This window comes from Perognathus longimembris, chromosome 28, assembly GCF_023159225.1.
Source record: "Perognathus longimembris pacificus isolate PPM17 chromosome 28, ASM2315922v1, whole genome shotgun sequence".
Classification (NCBI taxonomy): Eukaryota; Metazoa; Chordata; class Mammalia; order Rodentia; family Heteromyidae; genus Perognathus; species Perognathus longimembris.
The window spans coordinates 25,159,410-25,186,855 of NC_063188.1; the positions used below are offsets into that span (position 1 = coordinate 25,159,410).

Below are 27,446 nucleotides of genomic sequence, written 5' to 3' on the forward strand. Positions count from 1 at the left end.
GCACCACATATACAGAAAACGGCCAGAAGCGGCGCTGTGGCTCAAGTGGCAGAGTGCTAGCCTTGAGCAGGAAGAAGCCAGGGACAGTGCTCAGGCCCTGAGTCCAAGGCCCAGGACTGGCCAAAAAAAAAAAAAAAGTGGAGCTGTGGCTCAAGTGGTAAAGCACTAACCTTGAGCAAAATAGCTCAAGGACAGCATCTAGCCCCCAATACTACCACAAAAAAAGTTAGATGCCAGTGGCTTATACTTGTAATCTTAGTTAATCAAGAGGCTGAGATCCCAGAATTGGGGGTCAGAGCCAGCCCAGGCAGACAAATCTAATTAACCAGAAAAAAGCTGAAAATGGAGGTGTGACTATTGTAAGAGTGCCAATGAGAAAGCCAAGCTAAGACTGAGAACCCCAGGTACCAGCACAGAAAAAAAAAAGTATCTCAGAAGATGCTATAGCACTTGCTTAAATATAGCACTTACTCAAATACAAAGTACTTGCTCAGGGCCTTGCACTTTTGCTTGGCTTTTTCATTCAAAGCTACTACTTAAACCACATCTCCACTTCTGGCTTTTTGCTGGTTAGCTGGAGAGAAGTCTCTCACGGACTCTTCTGCCCAGGCCAACTTTGAACCTCTTTTTCTCAGATCTAAATTTTCTGAGTATATTTTCAGATGAAAATAAATAACATACAAAACTTGCGATTTCTTTTAAAGATATTTTTATTCAACTTTATCAGGAGTGACTGAAATAAAAAATGTAAGTTGAGTCCCTTTATTCTTATCATCATACAAACAGCTTTAAGACAAAACTGATGAAATGAATATTACTGCTCCCCACTTTCAACCAGCAAATCATTGCCAATGATAAACAGCCCAGAATCTGTCCAAAAATGCTCAACACACAACATGGCTAGTCACAGAGATCCCTGGGGAAACACTTAGGTGTACTTCTTGATCTCATCATACAAGACAAGCACAAAGGCTCCCCCCATGCCTCTGAGAACATTGGACCATGCACCCTTGAAAAAGGCCTTGCTTCCTTCATCACGCGCGATCTTCCGCCAGCAGTCAAGTGTGCCTCTGTACATGATGTCAGCTGCAAAGAAGAAACACATGGAATTGGTGAGTAAAGTCAATGCAAGCCCTAAAACAATAGACCAAATAAAACACAGCCCCACCTTTAAAAACTAATGCCATGAGATTTCCGCCCCCCCCCCCCTTTCCAGAGATGCTGGGGATTAAGGCCAAGGACTGGCATGTTTCAGAAGCACCGTGCCTTCAGTGTGGGTTTTAAATCCAATGTTTGCATATCAAACCTGACAGTACTGAAATATTCATGTCATGACTAAAGAGCAGGGATCTGTAGACTTCCCACTGGTCTTAGCCTGTAATACCATTTAAGCACCTTCATTCATAGGCATTTGAAGGGCCACTCGCTTGCAGATAGTTGTGTGGTAAATACATATGCTTAGCACCTTTCATCTCTCACCCCGGATATAGTAGGGTTTTTTGTGTGTGGTGTGTATATAAATGTGCTAGTCCTGGGGCTTGAACTCAGGGACACAGCACTGTTTCTGAGCCACAGTTCTACTCCTGGCATTTTTTGGTTGTTAGCTAGAGATAAGTCTCACGGATTTTTCTGCTTAGGTTGGCTTTGAACTGTGATCCTACAACTCAGCAACCCGAGTAGCTAGGATTACAGGTGTGAGCCACCAGCACCCAGCTACTACCCCTGTTTTTTTTTTTTTGCCAGTCCTGGGGCTTGAACTCAGGGCTGAGCACTGTCTCCAGCTTCTTTTTGCTCAAGGCTAGCACTCTGCCACTTGAGCCACAGTGCCACTTCCGGCTTTTTCTGTATACGTGGTGCTGAGGAATTGAACCCAGGGCTTCATGTATACGAGATGAGCACTTTACCACTAGGCCATATTCCCAGCCCTATCCCTGTTTTTGTTTTTTTTTAAAGACAGGTTATCACTAGTGTGTAGCCATGGCTTGCCCCATGCCCATGACTTTTCCTTTCTGCTCAAGGGAAACTTACTTCCTTTGCGACCGGATTGCATCATCATGCGGCGGCGAACCGTGTCAATAGGATAGGAAATCAAGCCAGCAATGGCTGTGACAGACTGTGCGATCATCCAGCTGATGAAGATGTGAGTATTTTTGGGATCTGGAAGCATTCCTGGATATAGGAAAGATACACTTATCAAAAAAAAAGTTTTCCACAGACACCAAACATTTCATCATCAACCTTTGTCCACATTAACCGAGATGCACTGTAGTCATAATCTGATTTGTTGAATTGAAACCCCTTTATATTAAAACACACACGTGACACACACACACACTCCTGTCACACCCCCTCACAATCTTTGGGTCTTAATTTTAGGTTGGCACTGCAATCTTATAAATTATCTCAAAGAATATATAGCTAACTTACCCTTTGCGGTGTCGTAGATACCAAAGTAGGCGGCTCGATAGACAATAATACCCTGAACAGACATATTGAAACCTTGATACAGGCCTCTAATCCCATCAGATTTGTAGATCTTTACCAGGCAATCACCGAGGCCTTTGAATTCCCTTTCAGCTCCAGCTTTGCCTACATCAGCTGCTAGACGGGTACGGGCAAAATCAAGAGGATACACAAAACACAGGGATGTGGCCCCAGCTGCACCTCCAGATGCCAGGTTCCCGGCAAAGTAGCGCCAGAACTGGGTTTTCTTGTCAACACCACCCAGGAAGATCTGCTTGTATTTATCTTTGAAGGCAAAGTTGAGAGCTTGGGTGGGGAAGTATCTGATGACATTGGCCAGGTTACCACGCCAGAAGGACAGAACTCCCTGTTCCTTGGGGATCCGAACCACGCAGTCTACAATGCCCTTGTACTGCTTATCAGCGGTGATTTGCTTGCTGGCATGTTGTACCTGATAGACAGGAAAGAAGCCAACGAGGGGAGTTATAGGCATGGAGAAGGAAAAGGAAGAGCATATCATTTAGGGTTAATTCTCCTTTTATTCCTTTTTGTGTCAGTTCTGGGGCTTGAGTGCTGTCCCTGAGCTTCTTTTCCCCAAGGCCAATGCTCCATTTGTGGCTTTTTCTGAGTAGTTCATTGGAGACAAGAGCCTCATGGAGTTTTCTATGTCTGGATTGGCTTTGAACCACGATCCTCAGATGTCAGCCTGAGTAGCTAGGATGACGGTGTGGGAACCACCAGCGCCTGGCATAACTGTCCTTTCTCCAAATGTAGCATCTGTATCCCACAGGCTGGATCCTCCTAATAGCTGACTGTCATAGGGGAAGAAGTGATGTGCCTTTCCAAGAGGCATTCAGCCTCCACCCTTTGGGTGGGGAGGTGGGACTGTGAAGCGGATCCATGATCTTTAGACCTGTGGAAAGTTCATTAACTCAACTACAGATGCAGAGGCATCTGGGCGAGTTTCACATAAAAGGCACGGTGACCACTCAAGGTGATCATGACCTATGTGGAAGGAGTTGCCTGAGCTACTTGCTTCCTTGGTGTTCGGCCGTCATCTGTCTGGTAGGGCTGAGCCAGTATGCAACAGTTCCTGCGACTGCGCAGGCGCGCCCTCCAGGGCCGGACATAGCCGGCACATGGGATTGCCCCGCCCTATTTCCGGGCGGTGAAGGGGGAGCGCGTAAGCCGGCCGGTCCACGTGGTGTCCGTACGTTTCTCACCGCACCCTGAAGGTCTCTGTTCGTTTGTGTGTGTGTGCTGGCCCTGGGGCTTGAACTTAGGGCATGGGTGCTGTTCCTGAGCTTTTGTTCTCAATGCGAGCACTCAGCCACTTGCCCCACAGCTCCACTTCGGGCTTTTTGCTATGAATTGGCGGTAAGTGTCTCAAAGACTTTGTTGCCTGGCTTTGAATCGGGATCCTCGGATCTCAGCCTCCTGGAAAGTTAGGGTTACAGGCGTGAGCCATCGGCGCCCGGCTTGAGTGTGTGTGTGTCGCGCCGGCTTTTCGGCTAGGCCCGGACGGCACTGTTCCCCATTCAAGTTTGCTACCCAGGGAACGCCACGCCCCGAATCCCGCCCACGGCCTCTTTAGATTTTCAACTTGAAAGCCACTAACCACACCTCTCCCAAGTTGATCGTTTCAAATGACTGGACCCACTTTTGCCCAGACGGTGCCCCCACGTCTAAAGAGTTCGTTCCGATCTATCCTGCTTTCAGTGTGGGGGGGAACCCCACTTCCCTCCCGTGCCCTGTGGATCCCACGACGTACCTGTAGCAGCAGCTTGACTCGCTCGATGGGCGCTACCGCAGTCTTGGAGATAGCCGCGGCCACTCCGCCTGCCAGGAAGTCCTTAGCGAAGGACATAGTGGCATCAGTCATGTTGAGAGCAAAGGAGAAGAAGAGCGAGTACGAACGGGACGAAGAGGCGGAGAACCGGCTAGGACTCGCGGGCTCAGGGGCGGAGCGAACCAAATGGCTGACTATATAAGGGGAGCAGTAGCCCGGGCGGTGTGGGTGGATTGAGGCGGGACGTCCCGGGCTGGAAAGTCGCTGAGTGGCCCATAGCATAGAGGAGGAGCCCGGTGGTTAGGCCCCACCCTTGAAGCGCTACTCTCCTTCCTTCCCTCCCCCTCCCCCCTGCCCACACTTGACCTGCTGGGACAGAGGAGCTGCCGGAGGTTGTACCCCATCCCCCACGGCTGGGATCTCTGCTGTACAGGCGTAGCCATCGGGACAATGACTAAAAGCGGGAACCTACTCAGGAAGCTGAGATTCCAAGCTTCTGGTTCGAAGCCCATCTAGGCAAGAAAAATCCCTGAGACTCTTCAAGTAACCACCAAAAAACTGGAAGGGGAGTTGTGTTGGGGCTCAATTGGTAGAACACTCATCTAGCACAAAACCTAAGGGACAGCACCCAAGCTCTGATTTTAAACCCTAGGACTGGCACATACACACAAAAGGAACACTACAAAAACTCGCAGCAATCAAGATAAATACTACTTCATATAGTATTTAAAGCATTCAAGTTGTATGGCTTTGTGCATGTCGGGTAATGCCAGCATTTAAAAGACACAGCTCAACTGTAGCCCCATGGCCTACTAAGATAGTTCAAAGCTAGCCTGGACCATGTCTCAAAAGAAAATTCATGTAAGTAACTTCTCTCCATCAGCTCACTGACTGCCACTGTACCACTTAAAACATGTCTCCAGGCCTGCTTTTGCTGGCTAGTTAAAGAGGAACTCTCAGAGATTTATCTTGGTTTCAAACTTTGATCCTCCTGTGTAGCTAGGAATACACACGTGAGCCACCCGCTGCTGCCTCTAGACATCTGGTTTTGTAATTAAAGGTGTTTTTTTTTTTAATGTGTTTTCATTTGTTTTAGAAATACAAGGTTTAAAAAATGGCAAAAATAGTAACGTGGTTACATATTGTTTTAAGTGTGTTCTTTGGAATCCAAATGATACAAATAATATATATTTTATTTAAATTTAAATAATGTTTTTTCAAGTGCTTACAGAACGAAAAGAAAACCACTTTAATAATTAAATGCTTTTGGTGTTTAAGCGAATGTACTAATATAAGAGCTGATACACACACTCAGAAGTACAAGTTTCCAACATTTATTTCAAGTTTTCATTTGTTCTTTGTGACTTTTGCATTACTTTGGATTTTTAAAAACAATGTATTAAAAATTATCTTGATGCCTGAGTCATTCTGTACCAAGATGAACTTCACATAGATCTGGCACTGCTCGGAAGATTTACTGTGAAGCCAGAGGAAACTGTGGGAAGCAGGGTCTGGGCACTGCGGTATGCCTTACACCCCATTTTCTAGGACACCCCAAAGGACTAGGTTGGGGAAGGGAAAATGATTTTAATCAGAAGCTAAACAGAGATGTTGTAGTAAAAGGTTAAATGACTTACGAAGACTAAGAACTATATTGCCATTTGACTCCGTGGACCCCAAGTCAAGCACTCTTGGATTGAGGAGATTTCTGTACTCCAAAAATATTTAGAGGAATCAATGGACTTAGATGGCATTTATTGTGTTAATGGACAAGTGTTACTGAGCCCCTTAATCCCGGCTTTGGGTAATCATTTGTCACATGTGTCCTTGAAAGCTTGAGTGCCTTCCCTTAGGGTCAGAACAACAACAGAGAGTGCAGATGTGAATCTCTCATCTAAACCATCATAAGAATGTTGACAGAAATAAGGGTAACAGTGGAAACCTGCAACTGAAGCAGAACCATTCGGGGCCAGACTTTTCGATTCCCAGAGGCAAAATGCCAGCAGGCCTGTGCACACCAAAGGAATCAACAGGCCTACTCCTCATTCTCCTTTGCTGCCTTCTCCCTCCTTCTCCACATCTCCCAATTCTAGGGTTCCTCCAGGACTGGCAGGTGCCTCTTCTACAACGTAGTCTTTTAAAGAACCCCAGAAATCTAGACCGATGGGCAGAAACTATAGGTGTTCAAAACAAGGGGATTATTCTTATTATCATTGCTGTTATTGTGGGTTCTGGGGCTTGAACTTAGCACCTGAGCCATGTCCCTGAGCCTTTCTTTCTCCTTCCTTCCTTCCTTCCTTCCTTCCTTCCTTCCTTCCTTCCTTCCTTCCTTCCTTCCTTCCTTCCTTCCTTCCTTCCTCCCTCCCTCCCTCCCTCCCTCCCTCCCTCCCTCCCTCCCTTCCTTCCTCTCTTTCTTTACTTCATGCCGGAACTATGCCTTGACCTCAGGGACAGGCAGGGCATTGTCTCTGAGTTTGTTTGTTTTTGCTCAGGGCTAGCAGTCTACCACTTCATTTCCTGCTCTCTCTCTCTGTGTGTGTGTGTGTGTGTGTGTGTGTGTGTGTGTGTGTGTGTGTGTGTGTGTGTGAGAGAGAGAGAGAGAGAGAGAGAGAGAGAGAGAGAGAGAGAGAGAGAGAGAGGGGGGGGGAAATTAGACACAAGAATCTCATGGACTTTCCTGCCTGAGTTGGTCTCAAATGGTGATCTTCAAATCTCAGACTCCGGAGTAGCTAGGGTTACAAGTGTGAGCTACTGGCACCGGGTTCTTTTGTTCTTTTTCTTTTTCTCAAGGCTACTGCTCTACCATTTGAGCCACAGCTCTACTTTCAGCTTTTTACTGGTTAATTAGAGCTAAGTGTCTCATAGACTTTCCTGCTGGTTTTGAACCGTAATTCTTAGATTCCAGCGTCCTGAATAGCTAGGATTACAAGTGTAATCTTAGGTGCCACTAGCACCCAGCCATTAATACATTTTCAACTCAAATGTTAATTACTCAATGGTACACCTCATAATCACTCACACACCCCTTTTCTACCTGTGGTCCTTCACTGGCCTTTTGAGCATGGTGCCTCTTGCATATTTGATTTCATAGCTCTTACCGTGGAAAGTACTTCCATATGTACTATTCTATTGGATTTCCTTCTCTCCACTAAATGTACAATAAAATCATAACAGAGAATGTGTCCTTGAGTGACTAGGTGTAGTTTTATTGACAATGAAATACAAATGGAGTCATTTAAAAGCAACTTCATGACTCACCTTAGGAGTTTGCTAAATTCACTATAATCTGGAGCTCTCTTATTTGCCTCTACCATGTTCATCCCCCAAGGCAGAGGTCTACTTTGGGGTGCTTTCAAAAATGTCCAGGGCATCTGTGTGCAGTGGCTCACATCTGTAGTCCTACTTATTTGAGAGGTTTAGATCAGGAAAATTGGGAAGGTATTTTTTTTAATTTAATTTTTAAATTGCTATTATAAAGGTGATGTACAGAGGGTTAACAGAGAAATCAGGTATTGAGTGCATTTCTTATTGGACAATGTCACCCCTTCCCATACTCTCACGCAGTTTTTCCCTCCCCTCTCTCACAAGTTGTAGAGTTCATTTTCAACTTAATGTCTAGTGAGGATCATTGCTGCATTTGTTCACCCTGTGTCCCTCCATTTCTGTGTCCCTCCCTCCATTACAGGAGGACCTGTTTTTGGTGGATTTTGCTATTCTATTTTCATATATCCATGTACTGTGAATAGTGCTGTGACAAACATTACTGTGCAGGTGCTTCTGTAGTGGATTGACTTACATTCCATTGGATATATGTCACAGAACAGGTTGTTGCTTTTCTTTTGAGGAACCGCCATTCTGATTTCCAAAGTGGTTGGACTAATTTACATTCCCACTAGTCTCACCAACATTTGTTGTTGTTTGTTCTTTTTCATGATAGGCATTCTGACTGGGGTGATACAGACTCTCAGTGTTCTTTTGGTTTGCTAAAGTCTTTTTCTTTCTTTTCCTTTCTTTTTTTCCCCAGTCCCGGGGCTTGAACTCAGGGCCTGGGCACTGCCCCTGAGCTTCTTTTGCTCAAGGCAAGCACTCTATAACTTGAGCCACAGAACCACTTCTGGATTTTGCTGTTTATGTGGTACTGAGGAATTGAACCCAGGGCTTCATGCATGCTAGGCAAGCACTCTACCACATTCCAAGCCCCACTAAAGTCTTTTTCGGTACTTGTTGGTCATTTGTATATCTTCTTTTGGGAAACGTCTATGTAGGTCTATTGTCCATTTTCAAATGGGATTATTATTATTGTTGCTATGGAACTTTTGGAATTTCCTTATACATTGTAGCTATCAACCCCTTTGTAAAACTGTTGCAAAATTAATGTGTGAATGTTAAAAAGTCTAAAAGAAAAAGAGATCAGAAGCAAGATCCCAGGAGAATAGAGAATAATATTAATTATAATGATGATCATACTGTTAATGATGTATGTTTGGTCAATTCATAAGGAACTCATTTCTCTTGTGAGTCAGTGCGGACTCTGTGTTAGTAACTATGGAATTTTGGGGAGCTATAGGACTACAAGTATAAAAAAGAAAGGGGAAGTAAAGGTAAGAAAAATGCCCAGTAACTCTCACAAAAAAGGAGAGACTCAGAAGCAATACTTTGGGCCATAGATATCTATGTACCAACACCCAGTATATAGATAATAAAATGAATGTAATATTTTAATATAAACAGGAAAGCACAACTTTATAGGCATTGTTCACACTCTGTAGAATGAGACTTGGCAGACTTCTGGAAAAGAAGAGTCAACCTGTGTTACAGAAATAGAAAACAGAGGATAAGAGAGCAGTAATATAGCAAAAAGATAAAAGCAGGAATTCATTGGCTGCAATGTGAAACACATTCTTCAAGAATGAAAGGGAAAGGAGGGAGGAGGTAACAAACTACAAGAAATGTATCTAAAGCCTAATGTATGAAACTGTAACCTCTCTGTACATCACTTTGACAATAAATAAGAAAAAAAAAAGAATAAAAGGGAAAGCCCGATACTGGTGGCTCATGCCTGTAATCCTAGCTACTCAGGAGGCTGAGATCTGAGGATTGCAGTTCAAAGCCAGCTCAGGCAGGAAAATGTGTGAGACTTATTTCTAATTAACCACCCAAAAGCTGGAAGTGGAGGTGTGGCTCAAGTGCTAGAAGGCTAATAGCTCAGGGACAATGCACAGGCCCTGAGTTAAAGCTCTAGGACTAGCACAAAAAAAGGGAAACTGAGTGCCAGTGGCTCATTTTTGTAATCTCAATTTACTCAGGAAGGTGAAGTCTCAGGCAGACAAATCCAAAAGACTCTTTCTTGCAATTAACCATCAAAAAGGCAGAACTGTAGTTGTGACTGTAGTGGTAAAGCACTAGTCATGAACAAAAAAGTCAAGGGAGAGCAGAAGGCTCTGAGTTCAAACCCCAACATGCACACACATGAATGAAAGGGATAGGTTGATCATATCTGTAATCCTAGCTACTCAGAAGGCTGAGAACTGGAGGATCACAGTTCGAAGGCAGCCAAGGTAGAAAAGTCCATGACACTCCAATTTTTAAAACAGCGAAGGGCTGTCTCAAGTGGTAAGCATGCTGGCAGATACTCAGGCCCTGAATTCAAAGCTAAGTATCACATAAAAAAGGAGAAATGAAAGTGATTGTAATTGTGAAAGTATAGAAGATGCTCACATAAACAAAACATTTGGACAGTCTTTCATAAAATTGTCACAGAGACAAAAATGGCTTTCATAATCAAAGATCATCTAAATTCCTGCTGGGAGCATATCTCATAAATTCTGTCTGTTGTCTCATAGGAATGAGAAACTTTGGGCTGGGAATGTGGCCTAGTGGCAAGAGTGCTTGCCTAGCATACATGAAGCCCTGGAGTTTGATTCCCCAGCACAACATATACAGAAAACGGCCAGAAGTGGCGCTGTGGCTCAAGTGGTAGAGTGCTAGCCTTGAGCAAAAAGAAGCCAGGGACAGTGCTCAGGCCCCGAGTTCAAGCCCCAAGACTGGCAAAATAAAAGCAACTGACCATAGGTGGCACACACTGGTAATCGAGGAGGATGAGGCAAGAGGACAATGAGTTCAAGACCAGCCTGGGCTAAACCTTTAGCTGGGTACCAGTAGTCCATGCCTGGAGTCCTAACTACTCAGGAAGCTGAGATCTGAGGATCAAGGTTGGAAGCTAGCAGGGCAGGAAAGTCTGTGACTGTTATCTCTAAAAAAACCAGAAGTGGAGCTGTGGCTCAAGTGGTAGAGCACTAGCCTTGACCAAAAAAAAAAGTCAGGGGAAGGAGGAGGAGAAGAAGGGAGAGGACAAAGAGGAGGAGGGAAGGAGGAGGGGGAAGGGGAAGAGGAAGAGGAAGCAATGAGTCTGACCTTCAATAAAGAAAATGAAAGTGATGAATCTTGGGGCAAGTGATTGTCATCTCGATTTGCTAAGCAAAAGAATTTGGCCATAGGTTAACTATGAAAATCAGATTATATTGCTTTTCTGCTTAGAAACCTTTACTCTTTCTCACAGCACTTAGAACAACATCGAACTTGTTGCTCTGGCTTTCACAGCCAGATCTGACTCTTCTGAGCTGGCAAGGTGGCTCAGTAGTGGAGCCCTAGCCTAGCAGGTGTGAGGCCTTGGCTTCCATTCCTAGTTCTGCAGAGGAACCCAGGAGGAAGCGCTTGTTCGCCGTTCATTCTCCCTTAGCACACTGGGGCCACGGGTCTCCTTTCTGTTCACCAAGAGTTCTACCAAAGTCTATTCACCAAAATGTATACCCAGTCTTCCCTCTTCCCCAACGCCCTTCTTCCTACTTTCTATGGCTGTGCCCTCAGCCTCCAGGGCTCAACTCTCAGAGTGGCTTCTGTAGCTCCTTGATTTAAAGGCTTTCATTCTTCCAGCCAGCCCTCTGCTAAAGCACTGTTTATTCCTCTCAAAACATTGCAATGGATTATCCAGTTTACGGATTCATTTACGTGTGTGTGTGTGTGTGTGTGTGTGTGTGTGTGTGTGTGTGTGTGTCTTGGTACTGGGGCTTGAACCCACAGCCCGAGCACTGTCCCTTAATTTTTCTGCTGCAGGCTGGAGCTCTACCGCTTGAGCCACAGGCTCTCTTGGTGTTTTGGTGGTTAACTGGAGGTAAGAGACTCAGACTTTCCCGCCAGAGCTGCCTTCAAAGTGCAATCCACAGATCTCAGCCTCCTGAGTAGCAAGGATTACAGGCGTGAGCCACAGGTGCCCAGTTTTATTTGCTTGTTTATTCACTACCACTATTGCTAGGATGTCCATAAGCTGTAGGACCGCAAGACCTTATTTGTCTTAGCCTTATTTGTACTGTACTCACAGTACCCAGCAGCTGTGGAATGAATGCCTGAAGCCAGTCTTCTTACCCAAGCACCCTTGGCGTGCTCCCACTTTTGTGACTGCTAAGTCCTTCCTCTGTGACACTGCTTATTCAGATCTTTCAAAACTCAATTTAAGGGACTGGGAAGGTGGCTTAGTGGTAGAGTGCTTGCCTTGTATGCATGAAGTCCTGAGTTTGATTCCTCAGCACCACATAAACAGAAAAAGCTGGAAGTGGTGCGAAGTGGCGCTGTGGCTCAAGTGGTAGAGTGCTAGCCTTGAGCAAAAAGAAGCTAAGGGACAGTGCTCAGGCCCTGAGTCCAAGCCCCAGGCCTGTCAAAAAAAACAAAACAAAAACCTCAGTTTAACTGTAGGGTATGGTGGTTCAAATAAGATCCACCCAGAGGGTTCCGTGCAGACGCTCCCACTTAAGTCTCCACCCAGTTACTTGGCAGTTACCTCCCCCTTCCCTGAGGTCACATCCTAATCCACTTGGCCACACCCCCCCGCCCCTGCCCTAGATAAGGCAGGGAGGTTCTCCCTTGTCTCCCGCCATACATCATCTCAGCCACAGGCCAGCAGTTTGGTAATAAACCTCTCTCTCCTGCCTGAATACTGTGTGGCGTGCATGCCTGTAGTCTCAGAGAATTTTATTCAAGACTCCTTCTCTCGGGCTGGAAATATGGCCTAGTGGCAAAGTGCTCGCCTCATATACATGAAGCCCTGGGTTCAATTCCTCAGCACCACATCTATAGAATAAAGCCAGAAGTTGGGACTATGGCTCAAGTGGTAGAGTGCTAGCCTTGAGCAAAAAGAAGCCAAGGACAGTGCTCAGGCCCGGAGTTCAAACCCCAGGACTGGCAAAAATAAAAATAAATAAAACATTAAAAAAAAACTCCTTATCTCCAAGAGCCTCTGTCTAGCCTGTCTCTGGTGCTGATCTCTGATTGTTCAGCAACTCCTTGAAAATCTTGTCAGCAAGATTATATTATCAATGCCGTGGCTCATGTTTGCTTTGTAATCCTAATCATTTCATGTTATGTTTGATTCCTTAAAACTAAGTTACTCCTGGGTAAATATGACATCATATTTCTTTATCATTCTCATGTGTGTGGAGCCCTGGTAGATGTGAAATAGGAAGGTTAGGGTTAGAGGTTAGTGGTAGAGTGCCTATCTAGCAAGAGGAAGGCTGTGGGTTCAAACTCCACTACCACCAAAAAAAATCAGGAAAGCAGAATACTCCCTTATATCTGTAAGAAAATAAACACAGCAGCTTCATGGAAAATGGAAGCAGAAAAACCGAGTTTGAAGAGATCACAAACAACACTATATAAAACAAAACAACTGGGGACATGGCTAAAATGGAAGACCCTAGGTTCAACACCCAGTGCAGAGGGGAAAAAAGGAGAGAGAGAAAGTCAGCCAGCCAGCCTTAAGTTCACTTTAGGAACATATCTAGTCTTAAAGAATTGTTCTGAGCCAGGCGCTGGTGGCTCATGCCTGTAATCCTAGCTACTCAGATACTGAGAGCTGAGGATGGTGGTTGGAAAGCCAGATTGGGCAGGAAAGTTCTCAGGAGACTCTTATCTCCAAGTAACCACTGAAAAACCAGAAGTGACGCAATGGCTCCAAGTGATACAGCACTAGCCTTGAGCCAAAAGAACTCAGGGACAGCATCCAGGCCCTGAGTTCAAGCCTCACAACCGACCAAAAATGAAATAGCTCTGAAATTACAGAAACCAGGGCTTATTCATTTCCTTGCTTTAGTTTATTGAAAATACTTAATACTGCAGCACAGAAAACATTCCTGTCACTCGTAGTCATTTCAGTTAGTTCTAGAAAAATACACAGATCTAGCTAGTCAAGAGACTGAGATCATGAGGATTCTGATCAAAGCTACCCTAGGCAGAAAATTGCAAAGGACTCAATTCCCCAATTAACCAGCAAACAGCCATTCTGGACGCCTGGCTCAAGTTGGAGAGTGCCAGCTGAGTAAGTAAGGCCAAGTAAGACAGTGAGACTATGAACTCAAATCCAGGCACTAGGAGAAGTAGATAGAAGATGTGCTATGTGGTTTATAAACTGAGGTTGGAATGTTAGCATTTATAGAGCTATTTTTGCAGCTTTTGAAGAACTTTATGAAAAATTTGCTTTAAGGGGAATGAAGAGGTATGAGCTATTCATTCTGCATGAAATACTTGTTATTGAATGCTAACAGACTGAGCATTAGATGAGGTTTTCATGTGAGCATCAACAGCCTTTTCTTGTAAAGTTCAGTCTGTTCCAGAGATAAGAGAACTGAGTTATTTTGGTATAGTTAGAGGACACATTTCTGAGAGCTTAAAGTCTGATCACTTAGGTATTTAAGTATAATTTCATAGTTCTGATTACTAATAAATGACCAATACACTTTTTTTTTTAATTTTGGAAAGGATGTTTAATAGAAAAATACTTTCAACACACTGAAAATCTGAGTGGGTGTGTGAGACACACAAAAAAGCATGCTGTATGCCTAACAACCTGATTTAAAAGATACAGTTATATAAATTTTACATAGGTAGGACAATGTTTGTTTGTTTTTGGTAGCACTGGGGATTGAACTCAGGGCCTGGTGGTTGCTAGGTAATACGCTCTACCATTTGAGCCATGTCTTTCACCTCTTCAGGTGGAACACTCTTGAAATTCATTTAAGAACAAAACATTCCAGTACAGATAATGAGTCTACAGTGTTTTCATTCCACTGCATTTGGTTGGGTATGTGTGTCAAATGGTCCACTGAATCCTTTCTAGGCAACTGGGACATTTGTGAGAGTAATGCAAGATGACTAAATAATTCATTTTTTGTGTAGACTTGCCAAGCAAGGTGAAAAGGCAGAGAAGCCACCGGCCTGAGGTGCACCTGACTTCAGTCAGAAGGTATGTGTGTAGGAGGCATAATGAAAGACTCATGGTAAAAAAGTGCCTCCTGAAATGAAAGCTCCCAAGCCCTGGCTGCTTTACATTTCGATAAAGGACCATAGTCTTACTATAATACTGATAGCTTTTGTATCTGTGTACTACTACTGCGGTTTGAACTCAGGGCCTGCATGCTGTCCCTTAGCTTTTATTTTTTGCTTAAGGCTGGCACTCTACTACTTCAGCCCCAAATCCGCTATTGGTTTTTTTTGCTAGTTAATTGGAGGTAAGAGTCTTATAGATTTTTCTGCCTAGGTTGGCTTTAACATTGATCTTCAGATTTCAGCCTCTGGACTAGCTAGGAGTAGGGGGATGAGCCACCAGTGCCTGCCTTTAGCATTGTCAGCTACAAGTGGCAACACTTGAGCAGAAATCCCACACTGGACCGGCTGGAGCAGGAGGATGTCTCCCTCAAGGTCAGCCTGGCTCCACAGTGAAACACTGTCTCCAAGACACAGAAGTCATGGGCTGGGAATGTGGCCTAGTGGCAAGAGTGCTTGCCTCAAGTACATGAAGCCATGGGTTTGATTCCCTGGTACCACATATATAGAAAAGGCCACAAGTGGCGCTGTGGCTCTAGTGGTAGAGTGCTAGTCTTGAGCAAAAGAAGCCAGGGACAGTGCTCAGGATCTGAGTTTAAGGCCCAGGACTGACAAAAAAAAAAAAAAAGAAAAAAAAGACCCAGAAGACAAGTTGTAATTTTTTTCCCATCTTGTTCATGATAACGCCTAAACTATACACTGTGATGGATGTTCTCTAAAGTCAACCTAGAATAACTGCAAGGGGAGGCCATGGGTGCAAGTGAGGAGCACTTAGGAGGGCTCTGTATGGTCTGAGAGTTACGTTGGGGCTGAGCGCAGGACTGCACATTCCCACGCAAGTTGCTCTGAAATATCACACCATGTTCTTTTTTTTTTTTTGCTGTCCTGTTTCTTTTTCAAGGCTATTGTATATTTATGATCACTGGGTTTTGCTTATACAGTCTGGTGGGATGCCATTGTGACCCACTCGTGTTGGAAAACTTCCTAGCTTAGGTGTTCTCAGGGACATCAATATGGATGGCCCTGATCATTACTCCTCACACGCACAATATGGATACACTGGTCTGTGATCACACGCCTTCAGCCAGTGCACTGGTACTGTCGTTGCCATTTTGACTTCACAGAGTTGGTTTTCTAGATTTCAGTTTTCCAGTTTTGAAGAACTTCTTGATTTCCCGTAATTCTTGGGGCTTCAAGCTTTGGTCCACTCCTGGGGTCAATTTATAGCTCAGAGGAGACATGATATAACCATTTTGGTAAAGAAAGATTCTCTTGAAGAACTCAAAAGTGCTAAACATGACTCCAAAATAGGGAACCACCTGTTCGAACAGAAAGTGAAAATCGTATTAAACTCTTAGAAAGAAGTGATTCATGTTTTGAATTGCAAGTTAGATGAGGGTAAAATGAGATAAGAACTGTGGGCAATACTATAAGGAATTCTTTTGGAAATCAGACAAAATGGTAAAAGGAATCCAAGTTCAAGTGGCTCACATCTGTTCTCCTAGCTACTCATCAGGCTGAGATCTGAGGATGATAGTTCAAAATCAGCCCTGGCAGGAAAGTCCCTGAAACCCTTATGTCCAACGAATCACCAAAAACTTGAAAGTGGAGCTGTGGTTCAAGTGGCAGAGTGCTAGGCTTGCGTGAAATAGTCCGGAAAGAGCACTCAAGCCCTCAGTCAAGCCCCAGGACTGGCACACCAAAAATGGTAAAATGAAGGCTGGCATAGTGTGGAGGGAGAGGGCTGACAGAGCCATTCGAAGACAGAAGTGGGCCTAGATGTATACGCATGGGGACGATCTGACATTTTCTATCATTATCTGCTGGCCCTGATTGGAATTGCTTGGAATGGCAGTTAGTATGAGGGTAGCCCATGTTAGGAAAATGGAGGAGAATGGAAAAGGAATAGGCCAGACTCCATCATCAACAGGCGAGGACTGTTTATTAAGGAACAGTGAGGGGCACAGACCTTCCTGTAGGTTTAGAGGTTGTGGGAGGGGGTGAATTTGGGACCAGGCTTATATGGGGTCTGAGCAAGGAGGCAGAGGCTAATGAAGGAGCCACTAGGTCTAGGAACTTGGGAGTTTGTCCATTTGGCCCACAAAGGAATGTTTACGGCTGGGCTTAAGGTGAATTGCTCTGCCTATACATCAAAGCAAGTTCACCTGTGCCTGAGGTTTTGCCTGGTGTCTGTATGCGACTGGGGAAATGGGGTAGGGGTCAATCCTACAGCCCAGAGCTCTTAACCTTAAGTTTTTGCTCATGGAGGTTTTTGGGAATATGATGCATACAAACACAATTGCAATTTTAGTATTGAATTTGGGCTCTCCTTGGGGTTCCTAAATCCATGTTAGGGACCTCTAGACTAAATGTTCAGCTCCTTTAGGATAGCATACAAAGCCGGGCACTAGTGACTCATACCTATAATCCTAGCTACTCAGGAGCCTGAGATCTGAGGTCTATGGTTTGAAGCTAGCCCAGGAAGGAAAGTCCATGAGACTCAATTCTCTACTAAAACTACTTAGAAAAAGCCAGAAGTAGAGCTGTGTTTCAGTGGTAGAGCACTAGTTTTGAACTAAAGACCAAGGACAGCACTTGGGCCCTGAGTTCAAGCCCTGTGACTGACACCCTCCCCCACCCCCCCAAAAAAAACAAAAACAAACAGGGTGTAAAATACCTACCACCAAGCAGGTTCCATGTCTTCAGGGTCAATAGCCAGCTTGAATCCCTAGGCCCTGTGCCACCGGAAGTGCTAGATGGGGTGTTTCCATGACAACTCATCACTGAGATGTGGGTCAAAGGTATGGGTACAAATGGAAGAGGCAGGGGAACAGTAGAACAACCACCTCTCACCTTCAGTAAGTTGGCTGTCAATCCATTCCAGAGCCCCAGTACCCCCTGGGTCTTCACGATCTGCCGGAAGCAGTCCACTGCTCCTGAGAAATGGACATCCACTCCTCCATAGTGGGGGAGGTAGGGACTCTGAGCCTGGTAGGAAATAGAAGGTTGGAGAAGGTGATTTCCACACTAGGAAAGAAATGTCAGAGGAGGGGATGGGGGCTGGGGGTGTGGAGGTGTGGTGGGGGGTGTCAAGTGTGGATGCTATGGGCTTGGCCTAGACCATAGCAAGGAATGATTGTCTTGGGCTTTATCTACTTCCGTGGGCTTAGAATTAAACCTCCACACCCTGTTCTCCTATTTGTGGTCTATTTTTTTTGTCAGTCCTGTAGCTTGAACAAGAGCCCAAGCACTGTCCCTGGCTTCTTTTTGCTCACGGCTAGCACTCTACCTCTTGAGCCACAGCCTCACTTCCAGCTTTTTCTATATATGTGGTACTGAGGGATCGAACCCAGGGCTTCATATATAGGAGGCGAGCACTTTACCACTAGGCCATATTCCCAGCCTTTGTGGTCTATTTTTGCTTAGAAGAAAGCAGGCGTAGGAAACAGATTGGATTTTGTTCTGACATTCTTTCCCCGACTGCACCCTCTGGAAATGACAAGGGTTTGTGTGCCCTGAACTTTCCCCAGGGTCCTCCTGCCTCTTCATAAATCCCTCCCCTGGGAAGCAACCGAGTGGGGGTTGGTATAGATGTTACAGGGCAGGGAGCAAACAGATGCTGGCATTCATCTGTTCCCTTTAGCATTTTCCAGACTTCCACCTCTTCACTCTCCTATCCAAAGTGATGATTAGGGCTCTCATTATGCACTGTCACTGGACGGCTCACCCTGGTCCAGCCGCACCCGCATCCTAGGTAATTTATTAACAGCTGCTGAGTTCTCTGGAGAAAACGGAAGCAGCCTCAGGCCCTGTGCAGACACATCCACACAATTCATTCCTCACTTCCTGCAGAATCATCATCTTGGAGAGGCTTCCATGCCCCCCTCCCCCCCATGAAGAACTTTAGTGTCTTCCGTGCACTCTAAGCTTTTACTCTGATTTCATTTTCTCTTTTGGGTGCTGATGACTGCCAAGTGTATCTCCAGTTCTCACCTTTCCTCCCATCTCCACGATTTGTCAACTGTTCATCTTCCTTTGAATGTCTAACCCCTGAAGTTTCCACCCTGAAATGCACCAAACAGAAAACCTGCTCCTACAGTTTTTTACCTAAACCCACTTGCCCAGGCTAGAAATTTAGTCCTTATTTTGACTTTTCCTAGGTCCAGAGTATGGGCCCTTAGGACAATTAGGGGTGTTGGGTGTGGGCCATCTGAGGGTTTTAGAATGAAGACTCACAGCCCAAGACATTTTCAGTTCTGCTACCTATCTGCTATGATGACAGTTCTTTCTTGGAAGCACCCAAAATGATCCTGTCAAAACAAAAGTTACATGGTGCCACTTTTCTATTCATAATCCCCAGCAACTACTTTCCTCATTCAATAAAAGCTACAGTGATTACAATAGCTTGCCTATCAGACTTACACAGTTAAGTATACCGTTTACTTTTTTTTTTTTTTTTTTTTTTTTTTGCCAGTCCTGGGCCTTGGACTCAGGGCCTGAGCACTGTCCCTGGCTTCTTTTTACTCAAGGTTAGCACTCTGCCACTTGAGCCACAGCGCCACTTCTGGCCGTTTTCTATATATGGGGTGCTGGGGAATATGAGGCAAGCACCCTTCCCACTAGGCCATATCCCCAGCCCCTGTTTACTTTTTGATATCATCTATTACTCTTTAAAAAATAGTATCTTTAGTTGTATAAAGGAGTTTCAATTCAATGTGTCAATTTATAAGGACAATGCATTTCTCTTTTTTTTTTCCTTTGTCAGTCCTGGGACTTGAATTCAGGGCCTGGGCACTGTCCCTGAGCTTTTTCTGCTCAAGGTTAGTGCTCTACCAGTTTGATCCCCAGCTCCACTTCCTGTTGCCAGTTGTTAATTTCAGATAAGAGTCTCATGGACTTTCTTGGCTGGGCTGACTTCCAACCACCACGCTCAGATCTCAGCTTCCTAAGGAGCTAGGATTACAGGTATGAGCCACAGTCACCTGGCCTACAGCTCCACTTCTGGCTTTCTGTGGTTAATTGGAGCTAGAGGTAAAATGATTAGTGTGTGGGAGTGTAACTCGGAGAGTGCATGCTTTGCATGTATGAGGTCCTGGGTTTCATTCTCAGCATCTGCACGTTCTTCTTCTCAACTATGTGCCTATGTCTACATTTCAAGATTGAATATTCAGAAACATATACTTGCATTTTATAAGTCTATTGATATTTCTAAGCCATTTAAACTTTAAATATCTGAATCACATCTTTCTGTTCCTCTATTGGACAGTAAAAGTAAAAGTAAAAGCCATATGCTGGTGACTCAAGACTGTAATACTAGCTCCTGAGGAGGCTGAGATCTAAGGATTGTGGTTCAAAGCCAGTCTGGGCAGGAAAGTCTGTGACACTCTTATCTCCAATTAATTATAGAAAAATCGGTAGTGGTGCAGTGTGGCTCAAGTGGTAAAGCAGTAGTCATTCTTTTTTTGCTAGTCCTGGGGCTTGGATTCAGGGCCTGAGCACTGTCCCTGGCTTCTTTTGCTCAAGGCTAGCACTCTAGCCCTTGAGCCACAGCGCCATTCTGGCTTTTTCTGTGTATGTGGTGCTGAGGAATCCAACCCAGGGTTTCATGTATATGAGGCAAGCACACTGGCCATAAGGCCATCTTCCCAGCCCCTGGGGCACTAGTCTTGAACTCGGACAGTATTCAGGCCCAGAGTACATTCATTAGATTGGCATACAAAAAAAAAAGTCTAACAGATGCCGGTTTTCTAGTGGTTACTTAGAGACAAGAGTCTCATGGGCTTTCCAGCCCAAACAGGCTTTGTACCTTGCTCCTCAGATCTAAGCCTCCTGAGTGTCTAGGATTATGTCCCAGGTCTGGCTTTTTGTGGTTAATTGGAGATAGAGGTAAGGTTGTTTCTATGTGTGGGTGAAGATCAGTGGTACAGCCCTTGCATTGCAACCTTAGGGTCCTGGGTTCAATTCTCAGCACTCCCACATGCTTTTATTCCCAATTACCTGCCTAGGTCTGCATTTCACGATTGAATCTTCAGAAACATGTCTTGGATTTAACAAGACTATTGATATTTCTAAGCTATGTAGATGAGAAATATCTAAATCATATCTTCCTGTTCCTCTATTGAAAAGAAAATGTGAGGGTTAGAGAAATAAAAATAAAATAAAAGCCATGTGTTGATAGCTCACGCCTATTATCCCAGCTCCAAGGGGGCTGAGAGCTGAGGACTGTGGTTCAAAGCCAGTCTGGGCAGGAAAGTCTGTGAGACTCTAATCTTCAATCAATCCCAGGAAAAGCAGCAGTGGCAGCAGCACTAGCCTCGAGCAAAAGGAGTTTAGGGACGGTGCGCAGGCTGTGAGTTCAAGCCCCAGGACCGGAGGGAAAAAGCCTCCCAAGGCTGGTAGTCTAGTGATTAATTGGAGATAAGATTCTTCTGGGTTTTCTTGCTCCCGCAGGCCTTGAACCTTGCTCCACGGTTTTAAGCCTGTTGTGTGTCTAGGCTTATGAGCGGCAGCCTTGGGGCCACCGGCCTAAAGGGCCCCACTTCCGGCTTTGTATGGTTAATTAGAGATAGGGATGAGCTGCTTTCCGTGTGGGGGTGTAGCTCAGTGGTAGAGCGCGTACTTCGCATGTATGAGGTCCTGGGTTCGATTCCCTGCATCTCCACCCTTCTTTAACTTATTTTATTGTCAACTACCTGCCTATTCCTAGGATTGAATCTTCAGATACATAGACTGGATTTTACAAGACTAGGTCCTCAGATCTAAAGTTTCTGAGTGGCTATGACTGTGAGTCGGCAGTCATGGGGCGGTTGGCCTATAGCCCCACTTCCGGTCTGTAGCCCCACTTCCGGTCTGTAGTCCCAATTCCGGCTTTTTGTGGTTAAATGGACACATTGATAAACTGTTTCCTACATGTGGGTGTGGCTTAGTGGTAGAGCGCATACTTTGCACGTATGAGGTTCCGGGTTCGATTCCCGGTGCCTTCACTTTTGTTCATTTAGTCTCAACTACCTGCTTATGTGTACATTTCACGATTAAATCATCAGAAACATATCCTGGAGCTTATAAAGTTTAAATATCTAAATCACATGTGATTTTTCTGTTCCTATATGGAGAAATAAATGCCCGGGTTAGAGAAATCAAATTTGAAAGCCACGTGCTGGTGGCTCACAACTGTGATCCTAGCTCCATGGAGGCTGAGATGTGAGGACTGTGGTTCAAAGCCAGTCTAGGCAGGAAAGTCTGTGAGACTCTGATCTCCAGTTAATTACAGAAAAAATGGCAGTAGCAGTGTTATGCCTCAAGTGACAGAGCACAAGCCTGGAGGAAAAGGAGCTGAGGGACGCAGTGCGCAGGTTGTGAGTTCAAGCCGCAGGACTGGGGAAAAAAGCCTCCCAGATGCTGGTTGTGTAGTGCTTAATTGGAGATAAAATTCTTCTGGGTTTTCTTGCTCCCGCAGGCCTTGAACCTTGGTCCTCAGATCTAAAGTTTCTAACTAGCTATGATTGTGAGAGACAGTCATGGGGCGGCTGGCCTATAGCCCCACTTCCGATCTGTAGTCCCACTTCCGGGGTTTCGTGGTTAAATGGACATATTGAGTCGTTGTTTTGCACAGGGGGGTGTAGCTCAGTGGTAGAGCGCATACTTTGCACATATGAGGTCTCGGGTTCGATTCCCGGCACCTCCACTTTTGTTTATTCTCAACGACCTGAGGGAAGAAGCCTCCCAGACGATGGTTGTCTAGTGGTTAGTTGGAGATGATTCTTATGGGTTTACCTGCCTGGGCAGGACTTGAACCTTGCTCCTCGGATCTAAGCCTGTTGTGTGGCTAGGCTTATGGACCGCAGCCTTGGGGCAGCAGGCCTACAGCCCCGGCTTTTTATGGTTAATTGGAGACAGAGGTAAGCTGTTTTCTGGGTGGGGCTGTAGCTCAGTGGTAGAGCGTGTACTTCGCATGTATGAGGTCCTGGGTTCGATTTCTCAACTACCTGCCTATTCCTACGATTGAATCTTCAGAAACATATAGTGGATTTTACAATACTATTGACATTTCTAAGCTATTTAAACGTTAAACCTCTAAATCATATCTCCCTATTTCTCTATTGAAAAGTAAATGTGAGGGTTAGAGAAATAAAAATAAAACAAAAGCCACGCGCTGGTGGCTCACGCCTGTAATCCCAGCTCCAAGGATGTTGAGATCAGAGGACTGTGGTTCAAAGCCAGTCTAGGCAGGAAAGCCTGTGAGACTCTAACTTATCTTCAATCAAATCCTAGGAAAAGCGGCAGTGGCAGCGGCATTAGTCTCCAGCAAAAGGAGCTGAGGGACGCAGTGCGCAGGTTGTGAGTTCAAGCCGCAGGATTGGGGGAAAAAAGCCTCCCAGATGCTGGTTGTCCAGTGGTTAATTGGACATAAGATTCTTCTGGGTTTTCTTTCTTGCTCCCACAGGCCTTGAACCTTGTTCCTCAGATCAAAAGTCTCTAAGTGGCTATGATTGTGAGAGACAGTCATGGGGCGGCTGGCCTATAGCCCCACTTCCGGTCTGTAGCCCTACTTCCGGCTCTTTGTGGTTAAATGGACATATTGATAAGTTGTTTCACACATGGGGGTGTAGCTCAGTGGTAGAGCGCATACTTTGCACATATGAGGTCCCGGGTTCGATTCCCGGCACCTCCACTTTCATTTATTTATTCTCAACTATGGCGCTTTGTGGTTAAATGGACATATTGATAAGTTGTTTCACACATGGGGGTGTAGCTCAGTGGTAGAGCGCATACTTTGCACATATGAGGTCCCGGGTTCGATTCCCGGCACCTCCACTTTCATTTATTTATTCTCAACTACCTACTTATGTGGTCATATTACGATTAAATCATCAGAAACATATCCTGGAGTTTATAAAGTTTAAATATCTAAACGCGTGTGATTTTCCTGTTCCTATATGGAGAAATAAATGCCAGGGTTAGAGAAATCAAATTTGAAAAAATAAAAGCCACGTGCTGGTGGCTCACGCCTGTGATCCTAGCTCCATGGAGGCTGACTGTAGTTCAAAGCCAGTCTAGGCAGGAAAGTCTGTGAGACTCTGCTCTCCAGTTAATTACAGAAAAAATGGCAGTAGCAGTGTTATGCCTCACGTAGTAGAGCAAGAGCCTCCAGCAAAAGCAGCTGAGGGATGGCGCACAGGCTGTGAGTTCAAGCCCCAGGACTGGGGGAAGAAGCCTCCCAGACGCTGGTTGTCTAGTGGTTAGTTGGAGATGATTCTTATGGGTTTTCCTGCCTGGGCAGGCCTTGAACCTTGCTCCTTGGATCTAAGTCTGTTGTGTGGCTAGGTTTATGAGCGGCAGCCTTGGGGCGGTGAGCCTATAGCCGCACTTCCGGTCTGTAGCCCCACTTCCGGCTGTCTATGGTTAATTGGAGATAGAGATCAACCGCTTTCTGTGTGGGGGTGTAGCTCAGTGGTAGAGCGCGTACTTTGCATGTATGAGGTCCTGGGTTCGATTCCCTGCATCTCCACCCTTCTTTAACTTATTGTCAACTCTTCAGATACATAGACTGGATTTTACAAGACTATTGACCTTTCTAAGCCATTTAAACTTTAAATATCTCAATTGCGTCTTATCTTTTAGTTCTTATATTGAGAAGTAAATGTTGGGGTTGGAAAAAAAAATCCTGTGTGCTGTTGGCTTTGGCTTGTAATTCTAGCTGCTCAGAAGGCTGAGATCTGAGGATTGTGGTTTGAATCCGGCCTAGGCAGGAAAGTCTGTGAGACTCTGATCTCCAATTAATTACAGAAAAATCCACAGTGGCAGTTTTGTTCAAGTTGTAGAGCACTAGCATTGAGCAAAAGTAGCTCAGGGACAGTGCTCAGGCTCTGAGTTCAAACCCCAGGACTGAAGCAAAAAGAATCTCACAGAAGCTGGTTTTCTAGTGGTTAGAGATAAGAGTCTCTTGGCCATTCCCACCTGGGTTGGCTTTGAACCTTGATCTGAGTAGCTACTGCCATGAGCCACCACTGCCTGGCCTCTTTCCTTCTTTTTTTTTTTTTTTAATTTTTTTGCCAGTCCTGGGGCTTGGACTCAGGGCCCTCATGAGCACTGTCCCTGGCTTCTTTTTGCTCAAGGCTAGCACTCTGCCACTTGAGCCACAGCGCCACTTCTGGCCATTTTGTTTATGTGGTGCTGAGGAATCGAACCCAGGGCCTCATGTATACGAGGCAAGCACTCTTGCCACTAGGCCATATTCCCAGCCCCGAGGTTTTTATTTTTTAATTTTTTTTGTTCCAGGCCTGGGGCTTGAAATCAGGGCCTGGACACCGTCCTTGAGCTTCTTGTTGCTCAAGGTAGAGCTCTACCACTTGAGCCACTCCACTTTCCAGCTTTTTGGTGGTTAATTGGAGGTAAGAGTCACATAGGGAGTTTCTTTCCTGGCCTGGCTTCAAACTGTGATCCTCAGATTTCAGCCTCCTGAGTACCAAGGATTTCAGGCATGAGCCACTGGTGCCTGGCAAGAAAATTCTTTTTTTCTAAAAAGAATCTGTCTTGTCACAGGGCTTTAGGTTCCTTCTGCTACTATATTACTGAACTTTAAAAAGAAGAAATTGTAATTGTGTAGTAATCGGATTCTGCTAGGAAATGCTCTATGGGAAGAATGACATGCATTGCCTGACATATAATAAACAGACCTAGAAAATGCCAGTGACCTCCAAAGATGTAATTTTGCCATGGTACTCAATGTACTATTTTAGTACTCTGGTTTCAATGGATCTTGGCCTTCTTGGATTTTAACTTGAATTAGTCATTAAAAAGAAGACAGGCTGAACTTGTGAATGGTACTTTTTTGTTAAAAGTATTTTTTTGGGGAACCCTACTTCATTGTTGGTGGGAATGTAAACTGGTTCAGCCACTCTGGCAAGCAGTATGGAGATTCCTCAGAAGGCTAAATATAGAACTCCCCTATGACCCAGCAGCCCCACTTTTGGGTATCTATCCAAAAGACCACAAACAAAATCACAGTAATGCCACCAGCACAACAATGTTCATTGCAGCACAATTTGTCATAGCGAGAATCTGGAACCAACCCAGATGCCCCTCAGTAGACGAATGGATCAGGAAAATGTGGTACATATACACAATGGAATTTTATGCCTCTATCAGAAAGAATGACATTGTCCCATTTGTAAGGAAATGGAAGGACTTGGAAAAAGTTATACTAAGTGAAGTGAGGCAGACCCAAAGAAACATGGACTCAATGGTCTCCCTTATTGGGAATAATTAGTACAGGTTTAGGCAAGTCATAGCAGAGCATCACAAGGCCCAATAGCTATACCCTTATGATCACATAAGATGATGCTAAGTGAAATGAACTCCATGTTATGGAAACAATTGTTATATCACAGTTGTAACTACTTTCAACATCCCATGTGTATATGTAGCTTCTACTATTGATGATATTCTTGTATCACCTTCCTGTGGTTGTACCTACACTATCTCTGTAATCTTATCTGAGTATATTGGAAACCGTGTATACTGGTATTGGATGCAGGAAATTGAAAGGGAATACCAAATTTGAGAGACACAGGGTAAAAAAAGACAAACAACTACAAAAGCAATACTTGCAAAACTGTTTGGTGTAAGTGAACTGAACACCTCCGGGGGGGGGGGGAAGGGTAAGGGGTAGGAGGGTGGGGGGTATGAAGGACAAGGTAACAAACAGTATAAGAAATGTATCCAATGCCTAACGGATGAAACTATAACCTCTCTGTACATCAGTTTGATAATAAAAATTAAAAAAAATCTTTTTTGGGGGTTTGAGGTATGGCTTAGTTGGTGGAGCACCAGCCAATAAGCAAAAGCAACAGGTACTGAATTTGAGTCCGTCTCAGACCTAAAACAATGTTTCTACTACTGTAAATTGATTCTTTAGAGGCTTTGCTATGAGATTTACAACATACCTACCACATATTTCGATCAAATTCAGCCCATTTATAGTAGTGTTTCCTGACCTCTCTCTGCTTTTCCCTCCTTTTAAATAGTTTTTGGCAAGCTTCATTATTTTCATACATACAAATAATTAACTTCTATCATGGTATCAGTCCTCGGTGCGTTGAAATAAGGTCTTAGTATGTAGCCTTGATTTCACTGTGGAGCCCAGGTTGGCCTTGAAATCATGATCCTCTTGCCTCAGACTCCAATCGTGAATGTGCCACCATTCAGCCAACATAACATTTAGCTCAGTGGACTTGGAGTAAAACAAATGACTTTCCATAATGTGAATGGGTGTCAACCAATCAATCCATTGACAGTAAAATAAAACACAGAAGCTAGTTTTCTAGAGGGAACTCTTTCAGCAGATTGCCTTTGCAACATCTACTCTTGTCTGGCTCTCGCTTGGTGGCCCACCATGCAGATTGCTACTATGCCATTTCTCATAATCATGTGGGCCAAGTCCTTCAAAGCTGTCTGTCTGTGTCGGTTTGTCTCTCCATATATGAGTGCATGTGCACCCCCCCCATACCCCAGAGACCTCTCCCCAAATCCATATCCACTCACACACTTCTCCTGAGCACCATAATTACTTTTTATTCTACTCACTCACACCTGGACGAGATGCCACTTCATTTTTGAAGTTTTTCTTGCACTAGAGACGGTTCCCTCCCTCTGTCTCCCCTTCTTCTCTTTTCTTAAACCACTACTATTAGGATTCTGATTTAGTATTGTGGAGGGGTTACTAGTATAATCAGTATTATGACTAATCTTGGAGAAGAGACAAGTATGCCGAAGACTCAACCAACCTGCTAGACTGGAATTGTCTTCCTGCCCAAATTAGCTG

The 27,446-nt window shown here is 44.8% G+C and overlaps 2 protein-coding genes and 6 non-coding genes across 8 annotated transcripts in view; 6 read left to right on the forward strand and 2 right to left on the reverse strand.

Moving 5' to 3' along the window:
• Nucleotides 1-705: 705 nt before the first annotated feature.
• Slc25a5 (solute carrier family 25 member 5) lies at nucleotides 706-4,454 on the reverse strand. Its single transcript, XM_048336544.1, has 4 exons — nucleotides 4,235-4,454; nucleotides 2,428-2,914; nucleotides 2,029-2,169; nucleotides 706-1,086 (listed from the first exon to the last, which is right to left on the reverse strand). Exons 1-4 carry the CDS (start codon nucleotides 4,343-4,345, stop codon nucleotides 929-931), a joined length of 897 nt encoding a protein of 298 aa, XP_048192501.1. The 5' UTR covers nucleotides 4,346-4,454; the 3' UTR covers nucleotides 706-928.
• Nucleotides 4,455-15,242: 10,788 nt separating this feature from the next.
• The window catches only part of Slc25a43 (solute carrier family 25 member 43), a 35,264-nt gene continuing 23,060 nt past the window's right edge, over nucleotides 15,243-27,446 (reverse strand). The window contains exons 4-5 of the mRNA XM_048336726.1: nucleotides 17,477-17,611; nucleotides 15,243-15,942 (exon numbers count right to left, since the gene is read on the reverse strand). Of these exons, the coding sequence (XP_048192683.1) occupies nucleotides 15,742-15,942; nucleotides 17,477-17,611 (336 nt within the window). The 3' untranslated portion in view covers nucleotides 15,243-15,741. The remainder of the gene's footprint in view (nucleotides 15,943-17,476; nucleotides 17,612-27,446) is intronic.
• On the forward strand, nucleotides 21,213-21,284 carry Trnaa-cgc. Its single transcript has one exon. It is a non-coding gene; the product is annotated as a tRNA-Ala (tRNA).
• Trnaa-ugc lies at nucleotides 21,535-21,606 on the forward strand. Its single transcript has one exon. It is a non-coding gene; the product is annotated as a tRNA-Ala (tRNA).
• Nucleotides 22,236-22,307, forward strand: Trnaa-ugc. Its single transcript has one exon. It is a non-coding gene; the product is annotated as a tRNA-Ala (tRNA).
• Trnaa-ugc lies at nucleotides 23,223-23,294 on the forward strand. The gene has a single exon. It is a non-coding gene; the product is annotated as a tRNA-Ala (tRNA).
• Nucleotides 23,366-23,437, forward strand: Trnaa-ugc. Its single transcript has one exon. It is a non-coding gene; the product is annotated as a tRNA-Ala (tRNA).
• Nucleotides 24,060-24,131, forward strand: Trnaa-ugc. Its single transcript has one exon. It is a non-coding gene; the product is annotated as a tRNA-Ala (tRNA).

Excerpts from the sequence above, each read along its gene's own strand:
- Slc25a5 (XM_048336544.1), bottom strand. The coding sequence starts at position 4,345 with ATGACTGATGCCACTATGTCCTTCGCTAAGGACTTCCTGGCAGGCGGA. Across the intron at positions 2,170-2,427 it reads TATCTACGACACCGCAAAGG|GAATGCTTCCAGATCCCAAA; the intron begins GTAAGTTAGCTA and ends TCCTATATCCAG. Across the intron at positions 1,087-2,028 it reads GCAATCCGGTCGCAAAGGAA|CTGACATCATGTACAGAGGC; the intron begins GTAAGTTTCCCT and ends TCTTCTTTGCAG.